The 21,623-nt window shown below is 46.1% G+C and overlaps 1 protein-coding gene across 2 annotated transcripts in view; it reads right to left on the bottom strand.

The window, feature by feature from the left end:
- Nucleotides 1-21,623, bottom strand: part of SIPA1L2 (signal induced proliferation associated 1 like 2) — a 109,566-nt gene that overhangs the window by 6,243 nt on the left and 81,700 nt on the right. Inside the window, exons 15-18 of one of the 2 annotated variants that reach the window (XM_059053816.2) lie at nt 21,238-21,388; nt 18,489-18,708; nt 10,192-10,323; nt 104-157 (exon numbers count right to left, since the gene is read on the bottom strand). In XM_059053816.2, the coding sequence (XP_058909799.1) occupies nt 104-157; nt 10,192-10,323; nt 18,489-18,708; nt 21,238-21,388 (557 nt within the window). The remainder of the gene's footprint in view (nt 1-103; nt 158-10,191; nt 10,324-18,488; nt 18,709-21,237; nt 21,389-21,623) is intronic. The other variant, XM_059053818.2, reaches the window with a different exon arrangement.

Below are 21,623 nucleotides of genomic sequence, written 5' to 3'. Positions count from 1 at the left end.
CCCGACCCTCCGTGCTTCCATAGCCATGCAGACGTGCAGACAATGAAACAGAAAGAAAAGGTTACGGAGGATGGAGACCCCACGAACAGCCCCAGACAATCACCTAGATAGGACGTGTGGTGACAGAGTAGCCCAAGTTCTTCATCTGAGTCAAGACCTGAAATAAGATTTAGAATTTTCTTTTGAACAGTGATATCTCTCCTCACTTGAGAGCCTCTGGGGGCTCACATCAGGCTCAGGTGATGGGGTCCTATGAAATACGGCTGTGTGTGTGTGTGTGTGTGTGTGTGTGAGGGGCACGTGTGTACACGTGTGTGCCGGTGTGCACATGTGCATGTGTGTACACGTCTGCCTGTGTGCATGTGTTGTACTAAGCCAGCAACTGCCCCGAGAGACAGTATTATGCATTGCTGAAGAGTGTGTAGAGATTGTATGTTTCACGTGTCGTGGTCCTGGCCGGACGCACGGCTGTCGTGACACAACAATGGTAAGTGGCATGCCACACATGTGCCAATCCAGCTGAAGAAGATAGTGGTGGTGAGAGAGATCAGCTGCATATCCTCACGAAAACCCTTAGAGGAAGATCTGTAATGTATACGGCAGTGACACAGCAATGATCCGCACGACCACCCCTCCTTAGCACGGGGCCATTTCTGTTCCTGGCACCAGTGACTTCACATCCAATGTCTCAAGAGCTAGGCAGGAAAGGGAATGCGATATTCTTCGGAACGGGAACCAGACTGGCCCAGCTCTGGGCGCTGAACTCTGACACAAGAACGCTGGCCCAGAAATGCTGAATGGCATGCAGAGAAATCCTGCTTTCAAGCAAAAGGTACAGGGGAGAGAACCAGGGACACATCTAATCATCCACCCCCCCACGCCCCCTGGCACCCGAGCGCATCCACACTTGGGATCTGAGGGATACGGCAGGTGCGTTAGTGCTGCAGCGGCTTTTTCACGTGATTTGATTAATGGCTGAGAAATCGCACTGGGGGCCGTGTCAGGGGTGCTCTGTTCTTAATTTATCCCCCTCTGTCTCCCGCTGGCTGCTGGACGCCTCTCCTAATGAAGCTGCCTGCTCGTCTGGATTCTGGAGGGTCACGTACATCCCGTTAATCAGAGAGGATGGTAGAGGGGCTGGGGGTCCTGGAAGGAACTGGGCCTCAGGGATGGGGGCACCCACAGAGTCCGGGCCCTGCCAGAGCCGTGCTGAGTACCCCGCCTGATCGATCGTATAGCAGGTCCCCCAGCCATGTGTCCCTTTCCTCTGTCGTGACACCTCACCACCTGTGACAGGTACGCAGGTGTCCTCAGTCAACATTCCTGTAAAGCTTTAAGGGGCCCTTCTCCACGCTTCGCACCTTCTACGGATGAGAGACCTTCTGTAACTATACATTCCTGAGAGACAACCAAGCTCCCTACTTGGTACAGACTAGTAGGGGTTTTGCATCTGATGAAATAATTTGTCATTTAATTAAGATGAACAGCATAACTTGGGCACTGCCTACTTTTACACCTGGTGGGAAGTGACCAGCAGAGGTGGGCAGGAAGGACAGGGCACACAGGCCGGGGGTGAGCGGCCCTGGAGGGGTAGAAGGTCTGGCCTACCGGAGTGTCCAAGACAACCCTCTGTTCTGTGATGGCCCCAAAGCCGGGAATGCTTCCCAGCTAAAAAGAAATCAACAGCAGAGCCGTTTTTTTATTCCACAGTGAATTTAACTACGGACCAAAAGGAGTGAAAGAAAAGATCTTATTCTTCTCACTTTTTAAAAGAGTCTCATTGACTCATCCACATTTTATGCAACCCGGTAATAATTTGGTTAGTTTGTATCTTTCTTAATATACTTGGTTCTGATGGTCAAGTCTAAATATCTCAATGAAAATGTCTTAGCTTGCTTCATCTATTTTTACCTTAATTGATAAAGTACCCACGTATTTGAAGAAACAGAACTTGCTACTGGCAGCCATTCAAACATTCTTTGGGGAGAGACAAGGTCCTACCGGTCAGGAGGCAAGAAGCCAGAAATAGTTTTGCCAACAATGTAATTTCACAGAGGATTTCACTTTGAATCTGAAAAGCTTGGGAGGTTGAAATGCAACCAGAATGCTACTTGATTAAGTACAGACACTAAACTCCTTTGTAAAATAGCTAATCTTAGTGACAGTTTCCAGTGGGAGCTTTATTCCTCCACAGCTTAGTTCTGTAAAGATAAATATTCAGTAACCAAAGTAATTACTGACATTGAACCAAAAGGCACAGACAAAACTGTAAGAAAAGGGAGGCTCAGAGTATGAACTTCACGTAAATGGTTAAGCACAGCAAAGATCCAATCACCCACAGTTTGGTTTTTTTCCTTTCTGTTCTTTTCTGTGCAAACAAATCTGGCTAAGAGGGGACATGAGGGCATGGCTTACACATGAAACAATCCTTCCCTTGAAATAATCTTCAAAAAACCTGATTTCGATGTCGTTTTCTCTTTTAAGTATAGCTGATTTACAATGTTGTATACCAAAGTGATTCAGTTATATAGATAGATAGATATAGATATATTCTTTTCCATTATGGTTGATAGCAGGATGTTGAATATAGTTCCCTGTGCTACACAGCAGGACCTTGTTGTTTACTGTCAGTTTCTTATTTTAGTGCATTTAACAGTAAACAAGAGGATGAACAGTCAGCAGACTATTCCATATCAATCTAGAGCTGACATAGCACAACACTGGCCTGCAAATAATCCCTTTGACTCCAGGCAAGCTGCGTGGAGGGCTGTCAGAGACCCCTAAGTCCAGGCCTGAATCGGGAGGGACGGGTGCTCTGATCAACTAGCCATGTCTGCCGAGGGTGTGGAGCAGGAGAATGTACGCCAGACGTATGCCATACAGGACACGCAGGTGTGAGGCTAAATTAAGCTAAACCCATTTCCACAAACGAGGCTGTTCTAATATGTCTTTGCTACAACTACAAATTACAGAAAAGCTCTCTAGCTACAGGCAGAAAACCACAGGTTCTGCTTCTGACAACTGTGCTTATCAAATTGTAGCTTATTTAACTGACGCCAGGAAGAAAAATTTTTAAACATAAAGTACCTTGGTTTAGCCTTTTGCAGTCTACTGATGCACGGAGCAAGGTAATGGTCTAGAATCTGAGTAACGAGCAAAGAAAGGCTCTGGACTTATTCTTTAAGATACAACTATTGTTGTTTGGACCGAAACAATTTTCTTACTTTTGAGAGAATTTAAGTCAATTTACTATAGTAAATTAACTGTGCATTTTTCATCTAAGTGGCTGTCATTTTTTTTCCTTTTGTTTTTTTAAACATTAGGACTCTTACCGTATGTCCCATTTTGTTTATGCTTATATCCATGCAGTGATTAAATAACAGTAACTGACAACTTTATCAAACTTAAGCTGAAGCTTCAGAACCGAAAAAGTTCTCATCATAAACGTGTGTGCTTATTGCACTGTTTAAGAAACCAAGGGCATAGAGAACCTAATAAAAGTGGAAACTTCCATTTTTTCAGAAAATACACTTATGTGGAATATTTCATTCCCATGGCAGCGCCTGACAAATGACTTAATTCTGCACGTGTCACGAGCACACACATCCACTTGCAACAGTTACCACCAGCGGGAAAGAGCTGAAATCCCGGGGGGTGGAAAGGCCTGTGGGGACACATGCGGGACACTGACACGCAGAGAATCTCCAATCACCAGTTTATAATGTTGCCTCTGACACCTGTTTCCACTTAAGACAACATTATCCACTCAACAAATGCCGGAGAACACACCAACTGGAGACCTCTGATATCTTGATAAGAGAACTACTTTAAATCCTAGAACTTTTAAAGAGACTCCACTTCCCTTCCCAGGCTTCACTGTCCGACCCAACAGCTAGCTTTGCTAGTTGGGTTTGTTCACTTGACCATATTGGGGGGATGGGACCTCTCTCTGCTATTCTGTCCCTCTATACTTCACATTATTTTATGTCATAAGGGAAGTGACAAATGATGGTCTCAGTGCATAACACTGATGACAGGTGTTGTTGTAGGAGTTCTGATGGGCCAAAGGTCACATCTCACCCTTCCCCACTAAACATAACAACTGCCCACGTGACAACAAGCCAGAACCGGGACTCTGTCTGTTTTCCAACCTGTCACAGGAGAGGGGAGTGAGGGGCGTGGACTGTGTTCAGAAACACACTTGGCACTTGACTCACTTTCTCTCTCCCAAGCTTATGAAGGAGTTCTCAATTTTTAGACACTGGTTTTTGGAGTAGAGCTGCATTACCTATCTATTCACTTATTAATTAATTTTTAACAATGCTGCATAGCATTTCTCTGTTGGAAGCCTTTTCCATTCTTTTATAAATAATTGCCAGCAAGCAAATTCTCAGGAATGAGATTTCTGGTCAAAGGGTGGGTACATTTTCTGCTTCTAGTTAGGTATTGTCATGTTGCTTGAACGCAAAGATGGATCACTTTATAATCTTTACTAATGATACCAGCTGTGAGCATTCTTCATAGCTCTCCAAAGCTGCTGCATCGTTTTTCATACTCAAAAGATGTGAGCTGGTACTTCATTACTGTTTACATTTACATGTGTGGTTGAACACTTTTCAAGTCCTTATCTATTGTGTGATCCTTCCTTTGGACTGTGTGACACATGACTTGACCGTTTGCTTATCAGGCATTTGGCATTTTGGGGGGGTCATGTTCTTTCATTCACTGGAGATACCCCGGGTTTATCTATCACATTTATTACAAATCTTTCCCATGTTCCCCTATTTCCCCTTTTATTTTAATGTTCTCGTCCAGGTTCATAAAAGATCTAAATATTTAAATACTTTTATCTGGTCATATGACACTTTGTATGTTCTCTCATTAGTCCATAATTATAGCACAGGCATGGTTCCAAAACATTAATCTTTCTGTCTTTACTTTTTCTAGAATTGACTTTTCTAATTTCTAAATCCAAATGGAGTACATAAATTCCACTCCCATTTAGCTCTTAAATATACGCAGATTTCAGCCTAGGCTCTTTGTTTTCCCCTTCAGAAGGACTCATTTCTATCTTTTGAATCATTACTATGCTGCTTTATTGCTATTGATTTATAACAAACTTTTTGTTGACCATTGTTCATCTGTTTCCCAAATGGATGCAAATATCCTTTAGACATCTGAACTGAAATCGTATGAAGTCTGTGAATTAACTCAGGAAGGGCTCTCCTCTTTCCCATGTGCTTTCTATCCATTCCTATCCTTTCATACATTATGACTTTTCAGGTATCTAAGGGTCCACTGCTTTTCTCTCATTATAATTCTAATGATGGCTAACTCCCAAGGAATTTATAATTTGATCATGCTGAGGCACCTAAGGTGTCCTTTATGACTGCTAAGTGGAAGGGTGTCTGCAAAGAAGGCTGGGTGCACAGGCCACCCCTCATACCAGAAGGAGGAGCCTACTTCCATCCTGGGATTTGGGCCTTGGGACTTCCTCTGCCCAATAGAACGCAGTGAATAGAATGTTCTGGGTCTTGAGACACCGTGTATCTTCTGCTTATGGTCTCCTGATTCCTTGAGCCACATGTGAAGAGGTATAGTTACCCGCTTGACAAGGGTCCAGCTAGACCCCAGCTGTTCCAGGTACAGACACATGTGTGACCTCAGCTGGAACCATAGGAAGCAGAGCAATCACTCAGCTGAGCCTAGCCAACCCATGGAATCATCAGACATCATAAACCACTGCTGTCTTCAGCCATAAATTTTGGGGTGGTTTGTTATACAGAAATAGATAACTGAAAAAATTAACAATGTTTTGAAATGAGGCTTATAAAAATATGAAATATATTTTTAAATATCTTACCTACTCTATTTTATAATCTCTAATAATTTCTTTTTGATCTTTAAAATATTTCCTAGATATAGAATCATATCTATAAATATTTCTTTACTCCCAAAATTTATTCCCTTTTTCTTTTCATTGCTTGTTTAAATGTCCAGGATTCCAATACAAAATCAGAAGACACGGTCTCAAAGGATACCCTCGTTTAGTTTCTGTACTTAAGAGATCTACTTAAAACATTAAAAACATTTTTTTCCATTAAGTGTTATGTAACTATTTGGTATAGTATTATGTAACTATACTTAATATCTTGTAATAATCTATAAGGGAAAGGAATCTGGAAAAGAATCTATCATCTATCTATCTATCTATATCTATACACACATAACAGAATCACTGCTGTATACCTAAAACTAACACAACATTGTAAATCAACTATCAATTATACTTCAATTAAAAAAAAAGTATTATGCAACTATTTGGAATAAAGTAGGTATTCTTTGTTAGGCTTGAAGGTATCTCTCAAATCTTAATTTTTATTAGAAATAGGTCCTAATTCTATTATATATATACCCTTCTAGGGAAATCGATATGACAACTTTTAATGACTTCATCTACTATAACTTATTCTAATTAAGTGATATCACTTATATGTGGTATCTCAATCAAATAGGCAGATACATTCCAATTTTTTAAAGCCTGTTTTCAAATGTGCTAACTACTCATGTCAAAGTATGGGCACAGCCTTCTTCCAGAGGGCCCTGAGGTCAATAAGGCATCTTTTTTTTTTTTTTTTTGCAGTACACGGGCTTCTCACCATTGTGGCCTCTCCCGTTGTGGAGCACAGGCTCCAGACGCGCAGGCTCAGCGGCCATGGCTCACGGGGCCCAGCCGCTCCGCGGCACGTGGGATCCTCCCGGACCGAGGCACGAACCCGTGTCCCCTGCATCGGCAGGTGGACTCTCAACCACTGCACCACCAGGGAAGCCCTCAGTAAGGCATCTTGAACTGCCTTTATTAGTCTGTAATGATTTAACAGGCACATGGGGAGTTTCTGGACTACCTTTTCTTCATGATGTTGAGTCTAGCTCAGAAATGGCTTTGAGAATTGGTACAAAAAATCATGTCACAGGCAGGGCAACTGGGTCATCTAGGTGAAGACCTTTCTCTTTAAAGTGCTAAGGGGATGCCTATGTTCATAGCAGCACTATTTACAATAGCCAAGATGGAAGCAACCTAAATGTCCACCAACAGACGAATGGACACACAAGATGTGGTACATATATACAATGGAATATTACTCAGCCATAAAAAAGAATGAAATAATGCCATTTGCAGCAACATGGATGCAACTAGAGATTATCATACTCACTGGAGTAAGTCAGACAGAGAAGGACAAATAGTGTATCATATCACTTACATGTTGAATCTAAAATAGGACACAAATGAACATATCTACAGAACAGAAACAGACAGACACAGAGAACAGACCTGTGGTTGCCGGGCGGGGGGGTGGGGAGGGGTGAATTGGGAGTTTGGGGTTAGCAGATGCAAACGATTATATATAGGATGGATAAACAACAAGGTCCTAATGTACAGCACAGGGAACTATATTCAATATTCTGTGATAAACCATAATGGAGAAGAATATGGAAAACATGTGTATATATGTATAATTGAATCAATTTGCTGTACAGCAGAAATTAACACAACATTCTAAATCAACTATACTTCAATAAAATAAATTCTTTTAAAAAGTGCTAAGGGGATGGATCACGCCTGGTCACCACCATACCAACTTGCGTCACAGTGGCACTGACACCAATACAAAAGAATCTGATTAGCCAAAGGTCTGGAGTTGCAAAATCTTGAATTTTCCTGAGCTGACTAATGCCTCAAGGTGGCATGCTACCCTACGGAGTAGCACCGCAAACAACTGAAATTTTTAAACATGACCTCAACTCTTTCCATATTTTCTATAAAATGTTGATTGGAAAGTTCAGAAGGGTCAGGTAACCAAAGTCCTCTACTCCTGCAAATAGAATCCCACATTCTTTCGGCTGAACTTAGGTACCCCTGCCCCTGAGGCACTGGCTAGCTGGGATGTCTGTGCTTTTTCCTCCTTTGTCTGACGATGCCAACTCCCAGCTAGCCTCTAACTCCAGCTCAGAAATACCCTGAAGAATGGAACTGCAGAGCTGGAGGGCAGGGCTGGGAGAAGCCTTCCAGGTTCTCTGGAAAGGAATTCATTTCATAGACAAGCAGGCAGAAGCCCAATACAAGCATGTACCTCAGAGGACTGGCGTCCAACATCCAGCGTCGGCACAAGGCGTGTAGCTAAGCGACTTGTGCAAAGGCCAGCAGCCCAGCCGTAGGGCTGCGATCACAACCACAGCCCCCCTGGATGGACAATTCAGTCACTGCTGACTGCGCCATTTTGCTTTCTCGCCCTCCCACCTGCAGCCCAGCTCCCTGAAAAAATCCACTTCATAGCAGCAATTTTATTCGGAAGGGGTGGAAGGGAGCCAAGTAGAGACACCAATGAGGGTGGAGACAAAGCGATATGTGTTGTTTTAAATCAGAAAAATGAACACAAAATGCAGAAGGACCTCAGAGGTTAAAAATCATGCTGTGAGCTGAGACAGCTCGAGGGTGCACAGGGCCCCATGCATTTTTGGACCTACTGGCTCCTTTGTACGAGCTCTCCTAGTTCGGTTATCTTGCCCTGCGCTTGATCAATAAAGCTAAGATAAATTGAAGGAGCAGGCTTCCCTTGAGAAACTCATCATCTAATAGGAAGAGACAGAGAGGTGAATAATGCAGAATTCAGTGTGGTAAGCACTACGCTAATATTTATGCAGTGGAGGAACAGAGAAGACAGAATAGAAGTTCTCACACTCTCCTCGGGCAGTAACGCAAGAGTGGGCGTGGAACAGTCGAGAGAAAGGGCTGCTCTGGACAGAGGTGAAACTGTGTTCGTGCCCTCTGGGGCTCGGTCACGTTGGGCCAGTGTTCAGAGGGCTGTTATAATGCACTCTAACCATCTTCTGGTTGAGACAAGTGAAGGCTGCATTGCCAAGCAGACGGGGGCATTCTCAAGTTTACACACGGAACTAGTCCTGTAAAGCAGCAAACCCAAAACAGTTGTACTCTGTCTAATAAGGGGGCAGGAACAGCCCATGCCTTTTGCAGGAGTTTCTTCCCAACAGTTTCCCCGCCCCCCATCTACCAGAGGTAAACGTCCCTGTACTGAATTAACCTGTACTGAATTAACGTGTCCCTGAATTAGCTTGAGAGTAGCTTTCGACTCAGCCCTCCCCCAGACTCCCCACCAAATGGTGCTTAGGACCAGAGGCACTGATCCCAACTGATGAGAGAAACTGCCTAGCAGGGCCGCTGACCTCCACGCTCTGCAGCAGCCTGACTGCAAAGTGCACCTGCCCCTCCTGGGAAAGGAATCTGAGTCCCTTTCCTGAAGCCCGCACATCACAGGTGACGGGAACCGATGACCAGAGAAGGTGAATCAAAGGAGAGGGAGAGAAAAGGGCCACTCAGGGGGCCATGGCCATCCCTGGTGGGCGGCAGTGAAGACGCGGACACACAGGGGAGACTCAGGTCACCCAGGTGCAGAGGCTGTGGTCATGGAGAGAATGCAGCAGCACATGGCGGAAAGTCTGAATCCGGGTCGCCGGGGTCCCTGGACCCATGCGTAAGGTCCAGAGGGTGCCTGGGAGGCAGGCATCTCCCTGGTCCGTGGCCCCCTTTACCTGCAGGCTGGAGAAAAGGTGCAGCTTCCCCTCCTAAGTTCACGGAAACTTTCTCCAGAGATGGTGGACGGCAGTTTGACAGCCAGAGGGCCCCAGAGATCAGCCAGCCCGGCACCATCCTGACCACGTGGTTAGAGGAGGAAGCCGGGGCCCGTGCACGGTGACCCGCTGGGTCACGGAGGCCACACCAGAGTCTGCAGGGACCCCAAGCCACCAGACGCCCAGGCCTGTGCTTGTCCGGGTGGCTTGGACCTCTGAAGGGCCATCTCCTCCTGTCTCACCTCATCATGCTGGGAGGAAAGGCAGAGTCTGTGTCCTAGATCCATTCCAGGTAAGAAAACACAGGTGTCTGAGGACAAGTGACACCTTCCAGGTCACAGCTGGCGCCTGACCTGGAAGCAGGTTTGGGGCCCTTTGCCCAGTGCTATTTCCCTGCATGCCTGGGTCTCCCTAAGGAAAGGCCCTCGGTCTCAGCCCAAGCCATCCCCCGGTTTTCCTCCTGGAAGATGCTCAGAGCATCCAGACGTTAAGCCGGACGGGCCCTGTGTTGCTGCCCCGGCCCCAGAGGCTGCGAGTCTTTACCTTCAAACGCCCGGGCAGCATCCACGAGGTGGGACCAATCTAACCCCGTGGCCGTGTCCGGGAGGGGCATCAGGCCAGGATCTGCGCACTTGGACTTCTCTGATAAGGACCCATCGGAGAACCAGAACTCATCTAGACAGAAACAAAACCGGAGTGTCAGTCAGATCACAGCACGGCTACCGGCCCGGCCCTCAGAGGGGCCCAGGGGGCTTTTTGTAAAAGATCTCCTGTCCCAGTAAAGAAACAGACATCACACCGCAGTCACCCAAGAGACACAGCGCTCGAGGGCCTTTGTGAAAGATCCGCGACCTCCAGGCTCACTGAGAGGTCGCCAGCAGTCAGGGGCCGGGTGCAAGATCAGGACTGAGCCTTCACATCAATCAGAAAAGCAGAGGGGAGCGTCTCCCGGGTGGGCTTCTCCCGAGGACATCACCCCAGTCTGACCACCGTCAGGATCACTTCCTGTTTCCCTTGGGGTGACTTCCCCCTGTGGGAAGAGTGTTGAAGCCTCTGCTGTAGAAACGGTTCGGTGCAATCTCTTTCGTGCATTTCGCTATGTACAAAAATGGTGGTTGGATTACTCTTTTGACTTAATGAGGCAGCTGGATCATTGGCTAAACCAAAACCTTCTCCCTAACTGGCACCGAATGTTTGCTAGTCTTCCTTTCTCTGTGCAAACAGACCTTTTACATTTCTTCTCTTTAAATTCTCATCACACGACTTGAAGTGTTTACATCACTAGCCATACTGGTTGTTAGGAACTCATTATGCATCTGCGGACAAATTTCCCAAAGGCTGGACCTTCTCTAAGGTGCCTCTCCTGGCCCTGCCCAGAATGTGGTAAGCAGCTGCTCTCAGACACATCTGACTAATTAGACCAATCAAAATAATGACCACCTGGCCGTCTGAGCCCGCAATTAAGGAAGGGACGTAATTAACCAAGTGCACCTGAAATTTTAGCGCCCACATCCTTTGGGGAAACCGTGAAATGCTTGCACCTGGACCAGGACAGAGGGTGCCTGTGATCTGGCCTTGAAGGACCCTAATGCTCTGTTTCCCAGCACCTTCCACATGCAGCTCTTAGCCTACCTCTAACAGCTGCAGCTAACGATGAAGCCACTCTGTTTTTAACGTTAACCCACTTAAATGTGGAACCATCGCCCCCTCCATCTTGAAGGGAAACCAGTAAGGCGTATTTTATCAACACCGCTCCCGCCACCCTCCCTCTCCACGTGCTCCAGAGTGTTCTATGTGTGATGTTCTCTGTCCTTGTCTGCTTCCCTCCTGACGGACCCCTCTGAACCCAGGGAGGCACCGAAGGGCAGAGGCTGGGCTGACCCCGCCCAGGTCCCGTCTTCACCCAGAATTTAAGGTTCAACCCCCCTACCCCCCCAAAGAGAAAGGTCAGGAAGCCCAGGGACCCTCAATCACTTCCCCTGTCTCTCAAACACATCAGCTGCTTTGCTTAATTAAAGCAGGTTTTCTGCACCAAGTGAAAAGAAACTATTTGACTAGGTGGGAATTACTTCTGCCACTGATTTCCCTGCGGCTGAGTTGGTCAGGAATCGGGGTGTGCGTGTCGCAGCTCTGGGAAGGGTGCCCCGGGCCGGCTGGAAGCCGGTGTGCATGGGGCACGCCCCTCACCCCCTGCCTCTCCTTCCCTCACTGGAGAGGAAAACATCAGGGAGTGAAAAATTATTCAGCTGAATGAACATTTTTACCGAAAGTACAGTCTCTTGGTCATGTATTGCTAAGAAATGTCAACCTGAGGATTTTCTTTTTGCCTTTATAAAAAAAATAATCCTTCACCTGAGCTTCTGGCATCGTATAGCCTAAAATCAAACCCGGTACACATTCTGTGTGCTGTCTGCTTTCTCCCCAGCACCAGCAGACAGCGCCCTGACTGGCTCTAACAGGAGTCAAGGCAAACAGCAGAATAATAGAGGCCAAGAGCGGAAGAGGCAGTGAGAGAGGAGAGCTGGGCTACAGTCCCTTGTCCCCTTCCTCTTCCTGTCCCTCCTGCGTTCGTGAGCTCAAAGAGCATCTTCCCCAAACACCCAACGGGGGACTGACAAAGGAGCCCTGACCATCCTGGGTTAAAGATCGGAGCTCTCACTCTGTGTGGCACTGATCTGAAGTTTGGTGGCCACTGCTGCGCAGAGTGAGTGTGTGTGGACCTAGCGACCCACAGAGCAGGGGTGTGTCACCGTCAGAGGCAAACCCAGGGCATCCTTCTAACCTCCTCCAACTTCTGTGGAGAACCAGGAAGCAAAAGGAGGGATATTTCTTCTTTACTGTAAACAGTCACTCCTCTCCCCCAGTTGTCAATAGGACTTTCGTGTTTATTTGACACTACACAACTGGCAGAGATGCTTAGTAATTTGGAGCAGATTCCCTCCCTCAAGAGCTTATTTGGAGTCCTATCCACTCAACCATTTTTGGTATGTTTGTTAAATGCCTACTGTATGCCTAAGGATGGGGCAGAGCAGTGGGTAAGACAGACAAGGCCCGCCCTCTCACAGAGATTACACGACAAGTGACACGGAGAGAGGCAAGAAACAAATGAACAAGATCCTACAAGCAGCGGCATGTTGGAGGGAGGCCTGTGCAAGGAGGTGACAGTCACCAAGACACGGCCCAGCAGCAGCTGCCTGGGGAAGAGCAGCTCCGAGAGCAGACAGAGCTCCGAGAAAGCACGGACTGAAGTCCAAATGCGTTGTCGTTCAGTAAGCAGGACGATACCAGTGTCAAGGAGTGTCACCTTAAATAAAGTAGGAGCCCCCTAAGTTCCTCTCTGTAATCTTCTTTTTTTTTTTTTTTTTTTTTGGCCGTGCCACGCAGCTTGTGGAATCTTAGTTCCCTGACCAGGGATGGAACCTGGGCCCCAGCAGTGAAAGCTTGAAATCCTAACCACTGGACTGCCAGGGAATTCCCCTAAGTTCCTCTCTGAATGATCAAAATGAAAAGCACTGTACACACTGCTATATTTAAAATAATCAACAAGGACCTACTGTAAAAAAAAAAAAAATTAAAAATTAAATTGTTTAAAAAAAAAGCACCTAAAATTTTTGCAATGCTTGGAAAATCATATAATCGGAAAATAATTAGCCTTTTTGTTTTTTTGGTCCAAGACTCCAAACCACCAAAAATTCTCTATAATACTTATAACTGATGTTAGGTATCACGCAGGCGACGTTTACTCTGCACCTGCTGTATTCTGGGTCCCACCGGGTACTGTCTCAGTGCCTAGGGATGGGAAAACCCTAAAGGCGCAGGCTCTGCCCTTGAGGGGCCGACAGGAGCAGATGAGTCCTGCTGGTGACGCTGCTCTGGGGTCTGTGAAAGTACGTACAGGAACCAGCCCCTGCGCCTGGTGTGACTACAGCAGCTGTAACTGGGTTGTTTCCTGAGCTTTCCAGATGGGGAAGAAAAGGTGCAACTTAGGTACCAAAGTCTGTTATTTCAAGGCCAGTTCTCTCAAGCCAGTGCTGCTCTAGAGCCCACATTGCTCCTCTGGCCAGTCCAGGAAAGAAAGTGACTCGCGGCTTCTGAAGGGCAGCCGATATCCAGGCACCGCCGCCAGGGCCTCTGCTCTCTGGCCTGGACATCGACCTTGGGGCTTCCTGTTTGTTTATCCCGACCCTGAAATCGCGGGGACCAGCTTTATTGAGTCTAACTTTCTCGCTGTTGTTATAAATGCGGAGGAGCCTTCCTGTTAGCATTTCCTGGTGGTCAGATAACTGTGGTTTCACAATTACTCTCCAGAAACCAATGGATATTTGTTACAGTGGAGACTGAGGACATTTGAAAAAAGGAGAAAGAAGCACCACATAGAGTTGGAGAAAACTCTTCCTCTGATGGCCACGGATGCTGTCTGTGAAGCCAGCGGAAGCAAGGGCAACTCTTCTGCTGGCCACATGCCACTAAGTCTGCACCTGGGGTCTGTGGCATCTTGAGTGGGTATTAAATTATAAGGAAAACACGAATTTCTTTTATTTCTGCTAAAACTCGCTTTTAAACTTCAAGGAGCATCCTTTGCGAGGGGCCTAGGTCACAATTATAGGATTTGGGAACATATAGACCCTAATACCTTGTGTTTTTTTTTTAAATTAATTAATTTTATTTTATTATTTATTTTTGGCTGCGTTGGGTCTTCGTTGCTGTGCGCAGGCTTTCTCTAGTTGGGGCGAGCGGGTACTACTCTTCGTTGTGGTGCACAGGCTTCTCATTGCGGTGGCTTCTCTCGTTGCGGAGCACAGGCTCTAGGCACATGGGCTTCAGTAGTTGTGGCACGCGGGCTCAGTAGTTGTGGCGCACGGGCTTAGTTGCTCCTCGGCATGTGGGATCTTCCCGGACCAGGGCTCGAACCTGTGTCCCCTGCACTGGCAGGCGGATTCTTAACCACTGTCCCACCAGGGAAGCCCTAATACCCTGTTTTTATTTTTCAAAATTTAAGAACTCTTGTTCTAAAAGTCTAAAAGTCTACCCACATAGGAAGATTTCTACCATTCCTCGGAGAGTTTCATAAACTCCATTTCGTAAATAATCAGCAATTCTCTAAATTCTCAGCATGCTCTAAACCTGCCAGTGCTTGGGACTGCACTGAATGAAGCCAGGTAACCACATGGTCAAGGAGACAAGGATACTATGAGCGCTTTTCAATATCACTGGTTTTCGGGCCTGTGAACTGTGTGTCAAAATGGCCACTCCCTATTCTTTTTTTCTACCTGGGCCCCCAAAGAAATTGTACTCTGAAATCCACCAATGATGGAAACACAGGCCCTAAATGCAATGCAGAGAGCTCTCAGAATTTTTTCAATTGTGCGAGCTGGTCATATTTTTATACCTCCAAGTTGAAGACATAATGATACAGCACATTCAGGGATCCCCAAACCACCCCCAGGAAATATATATGAATCATGACATGAGTCACATCCAAAATGTGTTTGTTAAGTGTCATCTGTCTTCCAAGGTTAGATTAAGATCCCGGTCTCAGGAGAAGACAGATTCTGAGATGGGCCCAAGTTTGAGACTTGGAAAAGCTAAAACTGTCTGAACGAGAAGCCTGTGACTGATAATCACATGGAGAAAAAGGTGCGGCGATGAGGTCTCCTGAGGCTCACTGTGAAAAGATAGACTTGCCAACCCTCCCCTGTGCTGCCCTTGCTCCAAATCAGGAACAAGATCCAAATGAGTCTCTATGAGTGGAAGGTCAGATGCGTCCTGGGAAGCTTTAGGAGAATACAGGTGCCTTCTGCATATTCTTGCTCAGCCTCTGTAGCTACTGAACCATCCAGTGCTACACGCTCTGGCAGAACTAACCTAACTTCTACTGCAAGTTTTCTCATGAAGCTAAGTCTCTGAGAAACTAAGAGAAACGCCTGGGCGACCCCAAATAGTCCTCATTTCTCGCTCACAGGCGTCTGCTGGCCACAAGCTCCCACCCGTCAACTCTCTGGCTTGTTCCAGGGTCAGACTGTTAGAACTACTCTCAGAGCGAGATCTGCTCACAGGGGCTCTGCTGAGTGGCCAGAAACCACAGAAAGCAAAAGATGACTGAAATCTGCCTTGAGCAGATACAGGAATGACGACCACACAGGTGAGTGTGGCGTCAGGGGTCCCAGGGGCGACCAGATCCCTGCAGTTGAACCTCTTGGCGGGGAGGGGCGAGGGAATCAGAAGTGTCTTGGGGGAGACACATTAATTCAAATTACTCCCAGCTCCCTTATTTATATTTTGTCATTTGATCCACCAAACCTAGAGAATTTCTTTTTCTGAGTAGGTTGTGAAGTTTGGAAATTTGGAGGAGTCACGTGGCCAAATAAGAAGGTTTTTCATCTGAGAACGCAAACAGCAAGGGCCACTCTTACTGCTTTTCCCAGAAGAGACAATGAAAGCAAGTCAGGCAGTTTTTAACCTGGATAGAGGAGACTGTATCCTGCCTGTTTCCATTGTACCTTTGAACATACTAAGAAAGGATACAGGGACGTCCCTGGTGGCGCAGTGGTTAAGAATCTGCCTGCCAATGCAGGGGACGTGGGTGCGAGCCCTGGCCCGGGAAGATCCCGCATGCCGCGGAGCAACTAAGCCCGTGTGCCACAACTGTGGAGCCTGCGCTCTAGAGCCCACGAGCCACAACTACTGAGCCTGTGAGCCACAACTACCGAAGCCCACGTGCCTAGAGCCCGTGCTCCGCAAAAAGAGAAGCCACCGCAGTGAGAAGCCCGTGTACCGCAAAGAAGAGCAGCCCCCGCTCGCCGCAACTAGAGAAAGCCCGCGCACAGCAACGAAGACCCAACGCAGCCAAAAATAAATAAATGTTTAAAAAAGGATAAATCGGCATACCCAGACAATAGAACAGTAGTCAGCAGTAAAAAGAAGTGAGCTATCAAGGCGTGGAGGAAAATTAAATGTATTTCTGGAAAGGCTACACCCTGTGTGACTCCAACTGTATGACACCTGGAAAGGACAAAACTAGGGAGAGAGTAAAAAAAGAACCATTGATTTACCAGGGGTGAGGGGCAGACAGGGATGAACAGGTGGGGCACAGAGGCTTTTTAGGGAGATGAAACTACTCTGTAAAATACTACAGTGGGAGATACGTCATCATGCATTTGTCCAAACACGTAGAATGTACGACGCCGGGAGTGAACCCCAATATGCAAACTACGCACTTTGGGTGACGAAGATGTGTGACAAATGCACCCTGTGGTTGGGGGGAGACGGGGCAGCGGGTGTGTACACGGGAAGCCTGCTTGACTTATGCTCACTTTGGCTGTGAACCTAAGACTGCTCTAAGTAAATGATGTTTATTAAGAAAAAAAAAGTGAAGCTGAAAAAAGGATAGAGAGTTTACCCTTAAGCAACGTGGGTGTTAGCGGCGTGGACCACACACACAGTGGAAAATCTGCGTGTACTTTACAGTTGGCCCCCGTATCCGAGGTGCCACACGCCCTGATCTAACCAACCGTGGAGCATGCAGTACTGTGATATTTTACATGGAAAAAAATCTGTGTGTAAGTCGACCTGCACATTCAGATCCCTGTTGTTCAAGGGTCAGTTGTGCGTCTACCACGTGGAAGGAAATGAAAGGTAGAATGTAAGAACTACAGTAACACATAGACTGTAGACTTCACAATCATACCTCAAGCATTTGTAAGTGGAAGATATGACATCTGCAAGAAAATAGAGTTTTACTGGTTTTAGGAAAGCTTTAAGAGGCCATTAAAGTTACCTGTTTACAAAAAAGGACAAACATTTAGAGATATATTAGGGTATTAGAATATGTCCGTCTGACCTTCATACCTTTATCAGATAAGAGGGAGTATTTCTCCAATTTAGGCAAATGGACTTTTCCTAACAGGCAGGATATTATGTTACTTAAAGAAATAGATTAAGAATTTTATGAGACAAGGTTCATTTCCAATTATGTTAAACGTTAGAAAGATTATTAGAACTTTTATTTCATTTAGCCTGGGACTTATATGTGTATTATGAAGTTCAAATTGGTTCTAAAGATAATGCTTTCTACAATGAAATTGAAAAAAACCCTGACAAGGAACATATTTCTGATTTAATCGTCATTCTTCCTGTACAATAGAAATTAACTTTTTTCAGAAAAAAGGAAATAAAGCTAATTAATGTTAAAAAAAAAAACCACCCTTCAACACTGACACGTTAATAGGAGACTAACACTACGTAAAAAGGAAAGATTTTAGGATTTGAAGGAAAATCATCTGGAAATTATCTAGTCAACCGGTGGCCAATCAATTGGAGTGAACTGGACACAGAGAATCTAAGTGAGGGGACATGGTACCATGTGGGAAGAGCCAGGGCTGGGCCCCAGGTGTCCTGATGTCCACCTGCCACCTTCGCCTTCACCAGATCTGGAAGACCAAGGAGAAACAGACACAGGAGGCAAGAAAACCAACCTTCCTCCCTGCATGCTACCCACTGGAAGAATCTACCACCATGGCACCCTTTTCTCTTTAACAGGTTTAGATGCTTTTTTCTTTATGGATGTAATAGCTGAGCTGAGTATAAAGGTCACTATTTTACTTGCTGAAAACGTTTAATACGGGTTTTTCAATTTTCTGAAAAATGAGCAGTACCACTCAACTTTAAAAAAATGTCCACTTCGGGGCTTTTACCCCCTTCAAAAATCACTAAAAGAGAAAACATACCATCAAATGATATATATATAATTTAAAGAACAAACAAGTCCCTCCGACCCCCGTAGGAGACCCACCCCAGAGAGCCCACGAGGACAGCTCAGGCCACCCTCCCTGGGCACTTACTCCGCAGGCTTCCCGTGCTGGGCACCGGCTGGGTCCGGGGCAGCAGGGTGCTGTGGTAGGGAGGGGTGGTGCTGAACAGGATGTCACTGGGCAGGGCCTGGTCAAGGATGGAACTTCGGGAGCTGCCGAAGGAAGACCCCCTCCGGTGGCTGCAAATGCTCTCGTCCGAGAGGGTGCGGTACAGCGAGCGCCGTGGGGACAGGTTCCCATAGAACGAAAACTAGGAGTTGAGACAGGCGGAGGGAAGGGAGAACAGATGTCAGAAAGCTGACAGCGTGAAACTCATCTGACTAACTTAGGGGGTGTCCCGTACCATCGTGGGAGCATTTCTGAGGAGCAAAGCCTCAGCCTAAGGATGCTACACCAGGCACGCAGGTCACTGAGGCAAACGCACAAGGGCTTCCTGCAGTTATCGGATTTAGCTCTTTTCCTCCTTTGACGTTCTTTGAAATATTACCACGAATGAGACAGGCACCACTCTATCCTGAAATGTTAAATGGAAGCTCCAAAACCTTTTAGCTGTGGCAGCTTCTGGAAATACAGAACGCTGCCATTTCAGGCAATAGTTATTCAAAACCACACCCAGTGCTGGCTTGATTTTAATTGGAAATGACTACATTTTAATATTAGGTTATTTCTGTACCAATCAACTACATGCGAGGTTCAATCTAATCTAGGTCATAATAATAATAATATTATTATTATTATTTTTTTTGCGGTACGCGGGCCTCTCACTGCTGTGGCCTCTCCTGCTGCGGAGCACAGGCTCCGGACGCGCAGGCTCAGCGGCCGTGGCTCACGGGCCCATCCGCTCCGCGGCACGTGGGATCTTCCCGGACCGGGGCGCGAACCCGTGTCCCCTGCATCGGCAGGAGGACTCTCAACCACTGCGCCACCAGGGAAGCCCAATAATATTAATTTTTGAGCACTGTAGCTTTCTAAGCCACACACAGGTTCAAGAAAGACAGTATTGGTCCAGGAAAGTCTTACTGTCTACATACTTTAAAGTTTCACTCACAAAAGTCTATTATAGTTGTTGAGAATTGAGTTATAGTAATCAATCATAATCAGATTTACAGAAACCATTAAAATTATTGTGTTAAATCACAGATAGGGTAGGGAAAATTCACACTAAAGAAGCAAGTAGTCAAAAACTCAAGAAAAATTAAATCAAATCTGAATTTCCAACTTCTCCTATATGCTGAACCACATTCCTTTTACATCGATAATAGTAAAAGCCAGAATGTTTGCATCAAGCAAATACAGAAACGGCTATTTACGTTTGTGAATATGTAGCCAGAAGGCTAAAAGTATTTTTATTGTGTGTGTCCCTTTCACTCTGTCAAGTCTGTCCAGCTGATGAATGGGAACCAGTGTGTGTGAACTGCTAAGTTAAGTCTGCACTACGAAAAGGAGGCGATTTGTCTTAGAAGAAAAAAAAAAAAAAACACATGTCAAGGAGAAGTTTCTTCCTATTAAAAGAAAAGCTATTTGCACTTTCGGTACAATAGCCTGCACCCAAGCTTAGACAGTACCATATACATGATTTGATACAAGTTTAAAAAAAAAAAAAACAGACTCATTCTGTTGAGTTCTTCCAGATTCCCTCCTCGCACACAACCAGCAGGCTCTTCAGAACGTGATTACAGGCCCATTAGATTAAAGCCGCTTTGAGGCAGTATCTCATGAGAGTGTTATTCTAAGAACACAATTAGGTTAATTGCAGCATTGTTTTATTATAGGGAAGACTGTAGCACAAAGACTTGCTGTTTATCCTGATCACAGTCAAGATGGCCATGCCTGACTTTTCTCTTTTCTTTTCATTTGGATGAGAGAGAGTGCCGATTTAGAAGGGAGGAAGGCCTGCATTCCACGGCTGACTCTGCCACCAAATATTGATGGGAACGCCACATTTCATCAGTTGGGGCATCAGTTACTTGCCAGAAGAGGAGATTGGGTGAGGTCACCTGTGAGTCCTTTTTCATACTTTCCATTACTTAACAAAGTGGTTTAGGAGACGGTAATAATACATAATCAAACTAAAACTAATAAGGACAATAAAGTCATCTAACGGTAGTGAGGGTCTGCGCCATGGTGATGAAGCCATGCCCTCGAATGTGAGGTTGGTTGTGAGACTGATGCGTGGTCTTTCCTTGCGGGTGGGCACGGTTTACAAGCACGGGGCAAGTGCCATCTGATTTACAATGCCAGGCAGTGCAGTACCTAACTCCAGCCCATTTCTGGAATAGGATTACGGCCAAGCAGGATGGCTTGGAGACCTCTGTCTCCGCTACAAGTTCCGGAGCAAAAGTCAGGCGGTGTGAATTTTAACAGCTACTATTTCTGATGACCCGTTATATCCGGGTCCTCTGTGAAGTCGGTTCTTATCTTTGCTGTAACTCTGTAGTACATTTATCATTGCTGCCTTTTTTCAGAGGACGACACTGGGTCAAGAGATTAAGTCACATGAACAAAATCACAGGGCTGATGGTCACTGCAGCTGAGAACTGAGGCCAGGCCTGCCTGCCTCTAGCTTCCTCTGTCCGCCTAGAAAGCTGCCCTCCCCTGACCTCTCCCAGGCTCACTCTGCTTCCTGGGGGAATAACAGTGAAAATGGCCAACCGGGCACAGAGCTGTGGGTAGGATCACAAGAGAGGCCACATGTGGGAGAACTCTGGAAGCCCTGGCTTCTCTTTAGGCTTTTCCTTAGTGTTTCTGGTAACTTCAAAGCTACACAAAAGCCACTAACCTTTCTCCTCCCCTCCTCCACTGAGGGGCTGTCCGGAAGCATCAATTTCAGAAAGTCTTCTTTCGAGAGCACGTGCTGAGTTTCTGAGACATCATCTCCCACCACTGCCTGCTGAGCTGCGGTGGACAGGAGACCCATCTCACCATACAGCCTGGTGAAACAAGGCAGGAGGAAAATGAAGATGAGTCATCAGCCTACCTGTAAAACGTCTGTAGCCTTATGAATTAAAATCCAGTCACCAGCTTCACCCACCACGTTCATACACACACAGCTCTTCTTAGTTATTGAGCTGATTCACTTCTGCTGCATTTCTCCCAGATCTCCATGCCATCTTACATTTGTGAAATGAGTGCAAACTTAGGTTTCTGAATAATGCAGAAACAAAT

The sequence above is a fragment of the Kogia breviceps genome, chromosome 2 (genome assembly GCF_026419965.1).
Source record: "Kogia breviceps isolate mKogBre1 chromosome 2, mKogBre1 haplotype 1, whole genome shotgun sequence".
NCBI lineage: Eukaryota > Metazoa > Chordata > Mammalia > Artiodactyla > Physeteridae > Kogia > Kogia breviceps.
This window is presented reverse-complemented; position numbering and strand designations above follow the sequence as displayed.